The sequence below is a fragment of the Castor canadensis genome, chromosome 11 (genome assembly GCF_047511655.1).
Source record: "Castor canadensis chromosome 11, mCasCan1.hap1v2, whole genome shotgun sequence".
In the NCBI taxonomy this organism is placed as follows: domain Eukaryota; kingdom Metazoa; phylum Chordata; class Mammalia; order Rodentia; family Castoridae; genus Castor; species Castor canadensis.
Genome location: NC_133396.1, coordinates 35666471 through 35676350, shown reverse-complemented (window position 1 = coordinate 35676350; position 9880 = coordinate 35666471). Strand labels below are relative to the sequence as shown.

The 9880-nt window shown below is 58.3% G+C and overlaps 1 protein-coding gene across 1 annotated transcript; it reads left to right on the top strand.

Annotated features, from left to right (window-relative positions):
• The first annotated feature begins 230 nt into the window (after nt 1–230).
• On the top strand, nt 231–9448 carry Tbx2 (T-box transcription factor 2). Its single transcript, XM_020158888.2, has 7 exons — nt 231–954; nt 2005–2272; nt 3221–3367; nt 4511–4587; nt 4684–4847; nt 5300–5937; nt 8081–9448. The coding sequence occupies exons 1-7, from the start codon at nt 560–562 to the stop codon at nt 8531–8533; spliced, it is 2142 nt and encodes a 713-aa protein (XP_020014477.2). The 5' UTR covers nt 231–559; the 3' UTR covers nt 8534–9448.
• Nucleotides 9449–9880: the final 432 nt, after the last annotated feature.

Below are 9880 nucleotides of genomic sequence, written 5' to 3'. Positions count from 1 at the left end.
GGGCGCGGGCGGCGGGGTGGGGGGCAGGCCAGGGGGAGGGGTCTCGGGGCCCGCCGGCCCGTCATTGGTTAATATTTTATTCTGTTGACATGTTTTCTTACTGCTGAGGCTTCCGACACCTTCCTCCCTGCCCCCCCTCCCGGCCGGAGCTTGGCCTGAGCTGTCAAAACCCCGCCCCCGGAGACCCACAATTGGTCCAAAAAGCGTAAAATCAGCAATCAAGGGGGGCCTGGCTCGTTAGCGCAGGGGATCCGAGCAGGACAGGACATGTGAGATAGTCACAGTTTTCCAGAGATCACGACAAGATCTAACCAGTCGCGCGTGGTCCCCGGCGCCGGAGCCGGCCAGCCCAGCCCAGCCCAGCCTCGTGCAGAGCCCCCTCCGCCCCCGCGCCCAAAGCCCCGCTCCCCTTGTGGTGCGCGGGACGGGGAGCCGGGAGGAGCCGCTGCTGCGCCTGTCGCCCGGGCCGTCCGTTTTCCGCGCGCGCCGCCGCCCGGGCCGGGGGTCCGAGCCGCGCGCCCCCGGCCCCGGCCCCCGGGTTCCTGGGCCGGATGTCCCGATGAGAGAGCCGGCGCTGGCAGCCAGCGCCATGGCTTACCACCCGTTCCACGCGCCACGGCCCGCCGACTTCCCCATGTCCGCCTTCCTGGCGGCAGCGCAGCCCTCCTTCTTCCCGGCGCTCGCGCTGCCGCCCGGCGCGCTGGCCAAGCCTCTGCCTGACCCGGGCCTGGCGGGGGCGGCGGCCGCGGCCGCGGCTGCAGCAGCGGCGGCCGAGGCGGGGCTGCACGTCTCGGCACTCGGCCCGCACCCGCCCGCCGCGCATCTGCGCTCGCTCAAGAGCCTGGAGCCTGAGGACGAGGTGGAGGACGACCCCAAGGTGACGCTGGAGGCCAAGGAGCTGTGGGACCAGTTCCACAAGCTGGGCACCGAGATGGTCATCACCAAGTCCGGGAGGTAGGGCAGCCGGCGGGCTGGCGGGCGGGCGGGCTCGGGACCGGACAGCACCCACCAGCGCCGAGCCCTTCCTCTTCGGCTCCCGGCTCCAGTCCCTGCGCCAGGCTTCGCTCCACGGACAAGCAAGTTGACTTTTCATTTGGCACCGGAGCGAATTTAAAAAACAAAACAAAACACCGCAAACATCTCCCGAATGAAATAAAACGAAACGTCCTCCTAAAGAATAGTCCCAACTGTTCTGAGTCTCAAAGCCAGCCAAGGTGGCCTGGCAGCTCGGCCCTAGCTGGTTTCCTTAGCCCTACGGTCTCGCTTTTGCGCCTTCCTCGGTCTCCGAGTTCCAGAGGAATGCAGCGTTTCCCGCATTCTATGCTCTGACCCTGGAGTCCACAGTGGGACTTGCGTCCTGCTAGCCCTGGGCTTCCGCCTGGTTCCGGCAGCGAGTCCCGGGTCTGCTGATCCCGCAGCCTGACCCCACCGGCAATCTTGTCCTGGCTTTGGATCTCAGAGCTCTGGACGCACCGGCTTCCCCAGGCCTTAAAGCCAGAAGCCATACCCCCAACCGTTCCACCCTTGACTCTGCCACTGAGAATCCAGGCTTTAGGCTCACCCTGTTCCCCCGAAATGCAGGGTCAGGATCCCTGATCAGTGCTGTAATTTAGTTCTCCCAAACAAACGCCTTTAGAATTTATTTCTGGGAGCTTCTGACTCAAGTGTATTATTTCTCCTGAACGAATTTCAGGGAGATTCAGAAGAAGCGAGTGTATTTCTAGAGGGCCTAGATTTGTTTCCTGGGCATCCGCTTTCATCTCAGATCAGAGAAAAAAAGAGGGTCTCCAGATCTTAGCGCAAAGCTGTGCCAATGTGGATTAGCAGAAAGGGCAGCGGTGAGAGGGCAGAGCTGGCAGAGCAGGCAGCAGACACTGGGGTAAAGGCAGATAGGGAACCTCCTGGCAGCGATGTACAGTTAGGGGAGAGGTAAAGGGAAATAGGGACCCTCTGACATGGAAGAGCTGGGTCTCAATGGCATCTCCCCCTCCCCTCTCTTCCAAGGCGGATGTTCCCCCCTTTCAAGGTGCGAGTCAGCGGCCTGGACAAGAAGGCCAAGTACATCCTGCTGATGGACATTGTGGCTGCTGATGATTGCCGCTACAAGTTCCACAACTCCCGCTGGATGGTGGCAGGCAAGGCCGACCCAGAGATGCCCAAACGCATGTACATCCACCCGGACAGTCCCGCTACAGGCGAACAGTGGATGGCCAAGCCGGTGGCCTTCCACAAGCTGAAGCTGACCAACAACATTTCTGACAAGCACGGCTTTGTGAGTGAGGGCTGAATGGGATGGGGATGGGAAACCCAGCACTCCCACTACTGCAACTGGGGCGCTGTGGGGTTCCAGGAGGGGAGTGCTGGATGAACACCCAGAGTGACTCTGCCCTGTGGCCTAGACAGGCAGGATAAGCCTCCGTGGCTCTTCTCAGCAAGCCTGGGGATAGGCAGTTGGCAGCTCCCAATCTCAGTTCCTTTGAGGGCTTTTGAGGGCCTGTCTTAGAGTCAAACCAGAGGCAGGCGACACCAGGACCGAGTCAAGCAGCCCAGGTTCTAAGGAGGTCACCCTGCTCTTGGTCTATAGGTGCTGAGCTAGGAAGACCTCCCCGTGTCCTGAACACGTTCCTTATGCTTCTCTGGACTAGGAGATTTGAACATTAAACCAGACCCTGTGGAATATCCCTAGATCCTTTCCCTCCTTAGATGCCCAACCAGGAGGAGAGAGTGTGGAGGAGGCTCCATTTCTGCCCAAGCTAAGATCCCAGCTAATGGTGGGGTGGGATGCTCCGTGGGGCAAAAGGAGCTGCCCATTCTGCTGTTGGGTATTCGGTGAGCTCCCCCCCAGATCCTGATCCTCTCTCCAAGGGATATCTGGGGCTTAGCAATGCTAAGGTTAAGACAGGATTGGTTTTTTTCCTGGTTTGTTTTATTTCTATTTCCAATCTGGGGAAATTGTTTTGAATGGAGAGAGAGAAAGAAGAGAAGTTGAAAGAAAGAAAAGTGTGGGAAAAATAGAAGAAAATAAATATAGGCGAGATGAAGCAGAGAAGACAGAGAGGGATGGCAGAACTGAGACACTGAGGGCTAGAGAGAGATGGAGAGAGAGAGAGAGAGAGAGAGAGAGAGAGAGAGAGAGAGAGAGAGAGGTCTGATCCCCAGAGAGTAGAAATGATAAGAACAAGGTCTGGGGGCTGCTGGCTGACCAAAGCCCTTCTTACAGACCATCCTGAACTCCATGCATAAGTACCAACCACGCTTTCACATCGTGCGAGCAAACGACATCTTGAAGCTGCCCTACAGCACCTTCCGCACTTATGTGTTCCCTGAGACCGACTTCATTGCTGTCACTGCCTACCAGAATGACAAGGTGCGTGGAGCAGTCCCTGCGCTGATGTCCAAGGACTGCAGCCTCTAACCCTCCACTCCCATCCATCCACCCACCAGAATGCAGCCCTGCGCGGCCACTCCTGGAGCACCAAGTCTCCATCCCTAAGTGCAGCACCCACAGAAATACCCCAGGCTCCCTCTCAAAGGCACCAAAGTACACATACTCCCCTGGGGCTTGCTAACAGCTGGCTCCTTTGGGTGGAGATGTTTACTTAGTAATTAGTAGACTCTGGCTTTTTACATTTTATTCGTTTATTTCTTGGCTCAGGGATGGAAATTTAAATGAAAAAAGGGTGCCCGAGGCAATCTGCCCCAAGATCTACTGATGCTAGGAACTCAGGGCCCAGTTTTCTCTCTGGGGGGGGTGGAGCCAGAGGATGAGAGGTGACACAGGCCCCCAAAGCACCCCTGAGCTACTAGTGTGGGTCAATCCAGGCCCCCAACCGTTTGGGAAATACTGAGAATTCTCCTTCAAGTTAAAGGGCTTTCTCTACTTACTGCCTTTCTACTCCCTCTTTCTAGTGAAGCTCACACACACACACACACACACACACACACTAGGCCTGTGCTCTGTGCATTGGGGTTCCCAGTGTCTGCCCCAGTTGAGTCTTTGTGAATGCTTGGCTGCACACCATGTGGGGTGCCTTGGAGATGGGCTGAAGCATGTAAATTCGTTTGATTCTGTGGGCACTCGTTTATTGCGTGTATACTTTGATTTGTGCATTGCCTTAGAGTGTAACGATTTGTCTTTGCCTGGACCTGCGGGCTTGCGTGTGCGCTGCTGTGTCTGTGCGTGTCTGTTCAGGTGCGGAGTACCTTAACCTGCGTGACAGTATGGGCCTGTTTACTTCCTTGGACCGGTTTCGACTCTGTGCTCACACTTTTAAACCCGTATATGCGTGTTGAGGGATTATTTATTGAGTGAATTTTTTGGTGGAGCAGAGACTCTGTCGCTTTCCTCGAAGCCCGCCTGCTGGCCTCACCTCGGGGCTTCCCCATCCCAGGTGGGCGGACACAAATTCGGGTTTCCACTCTGCGGCCCGCAGCCGCTGACCTCTGTGTGCCCACGGTCAGGCTGGAAGAACCTGGTGCTGACCTGGCGCCACTTCTTTGGTCCCTGCAGATTACACAGCTGAAGATCGACAACAACCCTTTTGCCAAGGGCTTCCGGGACACTGGGAATGGCCGGCGAGAGAAAAGGTGAGGGATGAGTGGGATGGCCTGTGGTGGATGCCCGGGGCAGCAGGAAGCAGGAGGGATGAGCTTCAGGCTGACCGCGCCTCTGGTCATCTCCAGGAAGCAGCTGACGCTGCCGACCCTGCGCTTGTATGAGGAGCACTGCAAGCCTGAGCGCGACGGTGCGGAGTCGGATGCTTCCTCTTGCGATCCTCCTCCTGCTCGGGAACCACCGCCCTCCCCCAGCGCGGCGCCCAGTCCCCTGCGCCTGCACAGGGCCCGAGGTGAGAGTCAGGTGGCTGATCCGGGAGTGGGAAGCGGGAGAAGGGGAGAGTCCCTTTAGGATACCAAGCTGGATTTTTGCTCACGATCCGCTGATCTTAAAGGACTGGGCGAAGTGTCAGGGATGTGTCTGGGATAAGGCTTTCAACCCCGGACTCCCCTGTGAGGGCGGTTCCGGGTAGTCTGGCTGGAACCCGAGCTTGGTCTCTTGCCGGTTGTGTAGCTCCAGTAATAAGTTTGGCTCTTCAGGGCTCAGTTTCTTCTGCTGAAAATACGAGGTCTTGGATTAGGTGACCTGCAGCTGCCCCTTGCCTGTCTCTAGAAGTCCCCCCACTCCACCTCCCCCAAAACTGGCCTTTCCAAGGCCCCCCGACCTGGCCCAGGTACCCGGAGAGGGCTTCGAGTGAGCCTTGGCCTTGGCGCCTGTAACCCCGCGCGCCCTCTCTCCCCGCAGCGGAGGACAAGCCTTGCGCGGCTGACAGCGACCCAGAGCCCGAGCGGCTGAGCGAGGAGCGTGCCGGCGTGGCGCTAGGCCGCAGCCCGGCTCGGGACAACGCCAGCCCTCCTCGCTTGACCGAACCTGAGCGCGCCCGGGAGCGGCGCAGTCCCGAGAGAGGCAAGGAAACGGCGGAGAGTGGCGGGGACGGCCCATTTGGTTTGCGGAGCCTGGAGAAGGAGCGCGCCGAAGCCCGGCGGAAGGACGAGGGGCGCAAGGAGGCGAGCGAGGGCAAGGAGCCTGGCTTGGCGCCACTAGTGGTGCAGACAGACAGTGCGTCCCCCCTGGGCGCGGGACACCTGCCCGGCCTGGCCTTCTCCAACCACCTGCACGGTCAGCAGTTCTTTGGGCCATTGGGAGCCGGCCAGCCACTCTTCCTACACCCAGGACAGTTCGCCATGGGCCCTGGCGCCTTCTCTGCCATGGGCATGGGTCACCTGTTGGCCTCCGTGGCAGGCGGCGGCGGCAATGGCGGAAGCGCCGGGCCTGGGACTGCATCCGGGCTGGACGCAGGCGGGCTGGGTCCCGCGGCCAGCGCAGCAAGCACCGCCGCGCCCTTCCCGTTCCACCTCTCTCAGCACATGCTGGCATCTCAGGTAAGGCCTGTGATCTGCCTCTGCGCGACGGAGGATCGGGCGAACCGAGCTGGGTGGTTAAGGCGGGCAGGGGTGCTTAAGGGGTGCCAGAGGTGCTCAGACCCTCCAGGAGACCAGAATTCCGTCTAGGGGAGAACCGATGGCCTTTCTCCATGACACCTAGATTCCAGGAGATGAAAACTACAGGTCTATGATCTGGCTGAGGCGCTGCTGTGTGACTTTGGTCAAGTCCCAGACCCTCTCTGGATCTGTTTTCTTCCTTATAACCCCAGTGAGAAGTGAGAGCAGGCGACAAAACTCTTCTGACTCCAACTAAATGGGGTTGGCTCTGGCTTTTATGTGGTCCACTTTTCTGGCCTCAGGGAATTTTTCTTGAGAGAGAAGACCCATGTGGTACCATCAGTCCTACAAGGCTAGGGTGGTGGAGAAAGGAAGAAGGAAATTGTGAATTATTTTCTGGACAATTGACCACCCAAATGACCCATCTCCTAGACATCTCTGGCCACTTTCAGGCCCTCTGGGAAGTCCTTTCCTGGGCAAAGGACCTGGGTGGTCTTTCCCCCACTTTGAGTCCCCAGACTCTCCCAGTCACATCTCAGGGAAAGGGGCTCAGTTCCTTAGAACCCCACTGAAATTCTGGGTCCTCAAGGGAAAGTTTATGAAAATGGGGCAAGCGGCACAATAAGGAGATCCGATGGGGAAAACGAGTGGCCTCTTTGGTTACTTGGGTGGAATATTCCCTGTGGAAAGATTTGGAATCTCTTCATTCATTTTCTTCCCTCTGAGGTTTCTGGCAAATTGAACCCTTGAGATCTTATCTCAAGGGAAGGAAAATAGGAGTTTAGGTCTGAGAAAGTTCCTCTGGTTGTGAAGCAAAGGTTTAAAGTTGGGGATGGGGGGCTCTGACATGAGTTTTAAACAGAGCTCAGAATCAGGTTGTGAGCAGTTTGAGGTACCAACATCACAGTGGGCTCTGGGCTGGAGGGGAAGCTTCCAGAGAACAGAGATCAGGCCTGGAAGGTTCATCTGCACTCTTGATTTCCTGTGTCTGTGAATGCCTCTTCTCCAAACTCTGGTGATGATCATGGGTATAACAGAGGTTATGGAGAAGTCAGGACCCCTAGATGCAGGCTGGGCAACAGGTGCAAGGCGAAGATGAGGGTACCTAGCACTCATCAGTTCCTATAGCTGCTGGTGGGTAAGTTCCCAGGCCAGGGTAGCAGGTCCCAGCTGTCAGGTAGAGCCAAATCCCAGGAGATTTGAAGCCTCTTTCCCTCCTCTTGACCTGAGATGCCAGATCTGAAATGCCCAGTGGGGCTTGACCTGCTCATGAAGAAGGATATTTCTCCCTTCTGACTAAGCTGCCTCTTTGCTTTTGTCTACTTAAGCCAGGACTGAGAGTCTGGGAGCCTAGCCCAGTCAGCCCCCTGCCCTCCTCCCTACACCCACACACACTCTGGGGAGGGAGCCATTATCTCAAAGGTCAGATAATTCCAAGTCCAGGCCTCGTGAGCTCAGGTTTGTCTAGGGTTTCCTGGCCGATCTGCTATCCACAGGCAAAGACTTTGCATTCCTTCCTTAGCTGCCACCTAGGTGCTGCCAGTTCTTTGTAGAACATTCAGGCCAGTTTATGAACTGGTTGGCACTTATGCCTCGCTCCTGGTTCAGGCAGGAGACCCCTGGGCAGGTGAGCAGGCAGAAGGAGACTTTACCATGCTTCTCCCCCACTTGTGCCCCTTTGGAGGGGACATTGTTCCAAATGAGCAGAACATCCCAAGTCAGCCACAGCTGCCTGCTTGCCACCTGGCTCTGTGCCTGCCCTGTTTCCTTTCCTCTAGGCCTTTACCCATGCTAGTTCAGCCACCTGGGATGTCCTTTCCCTTACCCCTACCAGAGCAACCAGCACAGAGCTTGACAGCGCCAGGGCTTTGCATCATACCCTGGATGCTGGGTACACTAACTGGATTTGGCCAGGAGCACATTGGCTCATGTCTACCTGTGCTGCCCACGGTTCTAGTTATGTGACTTCTGGTTTTATATTCTAAAAACAGCAAGGCAAGGATTACCAGTTGAGGTATTCGGGCCACCCAGAGAAACACCGCAGGCAGCAGGCCTAACCATTGTCTCTTTCTGTTTCTTTCAGGGAATCCCAATGCCCACTTTCGGAGGCCTCTTTCCCTACCCATACACCTACATGGCGGCGGCAGCCGCAGCTGCCTCGGCTTTGCCTGCCACCAGCGCTGCAGCGGCCGCCGCTGCCGCTGCTGGCTCCCTGTCCCGGAGCCCCTTCCTGGGCAGTGCCCGGCCCCGCCTGCGTTTCAGCCCCTACCAGATCCCCGTCACCATCCCGCCTAGCACTAGCCTCCTCACCACTGGGCTGCCAGCCGAGGGGTCCAAGGCTGCAGGTGGCAACAGCCGGGAGCCCAGTCCCCTGCCGGAGCTGGCTCTCCGAAAAGTGGGGGGCTCGTCCCGCAGTGCCCTGTCACCCAGCGGCTCAGCCAAAGAGGCGACCAGTGAACTGCAGAGCATCCAGAGACTGGTGAGTGGGCTGGAGAGCCAGAGAGCCCTCTCCCCCGGCCGGGAGTCGCCCAAGTGAGGGTGCTGCCGGGCTGCTCCGCTGCCACGCAGGCCTCCGGGGCTGCATGCCCCTGCTGCTTGGGACCGTACAGCACAGAATGGGTATTTATTTAAATAAAGGAGCAAAAGCGGGCTGCAGCAGTCAGAATAGAGCCTCGTCTGGCAAGCCAGGGGCTGGGACACTTCCCTGGGCCTCCATAGGCATCGGGCTGCCGGAAACACAGTTGCTTTGGAGCCCCTGGATTCCATCCAGATCTGCTCCAGAGTCAAGGTTACGTCGGCGAGGGCTCTCCGGTGTTCCAGCACTGTGCGGGAGGCCTCACCCAGGGCCCAGTAGAAACCAGAAGGTGCATGGGCCAAGGGTGGGAGCTGCGAATGGAACCCTCGACCTTGGTCTTGGGCCTGGACCGCGTGACAAGCTGGGGTGAGGGATGCTGGAGCCAGTGAAGACCGAAGTCAGTGTAGACGAGTGGGGAGGGGCCCTGTCTTTTTAGTCCTCCCACCTCCTCCCCCCAAGAGACAGGCGCCCCTCCTACTCCAGGGTCAGCGAAGGGAGTGGCACTTCTGCCTTGAGTCCCCAGGGGGCAAAAAAGATATTTATGAAATAAATGGTAATTTGTGTAAATATGCTTTAAGGGTCCCAGAATATGCAAATTGGTATTAATTTATTCCGAGGTGTACATTGCTGTGTACATATGTGTAGAGATTAACTCATAGCATTTAATTTTTTTCATTTTACATGAGCATCTATATTGTACAGGGCCGGGGGGTCCTCGGCTGCGGGAGAAAGGCCCCACCCCGCCGGCCCCTCAGCCTCTCCGCCCGGGCTTTGCTCGCCCGGCCCGCGGGCCCCACCTCAGGTTTTCACTTTTGGCTCCGGAGCGAGAACGAAACGACAAAAACCGGAGAAAACAATAAAACGCTACAATGCGAAGTGAACGGCGCTGTGCGCTCTGTGGGCCGCCGGGGCTGGGGCTGCAAGCGCAGGAGGAGGGGCGCGAGGCGGGGACAAAGGCCGGGCAGCTGGGCGGTGTGCGGGGCCCCGAGGCCGCCAGCAGCGACCGCGCCGGGCGCGGGCCGGGCAGGAGGCTCCGCGCCACCTCGCGCCCACGGCGCGGGCAGCGTCCCAGGCCCGGAGAGGGGCTCCCCCTGCTGGCCACTCGCGGCCTGTCCGCAGGCCTGGGCCAGAGAGCGGCCTGCACTCTGGACCCGCGTTCTAGCGCAACACAGTGAAAACACATCCCTTACAACGTTTCAGGGTGGGTGGGCTGGGATAATGGGTGCTCCCTGTTCTCTCTCTCCCTTCGAGGAGGGGTTTGGCTGTGTCGCCTCCACACCTCGGAGAGCAGATAAGGAAGATCCCCAT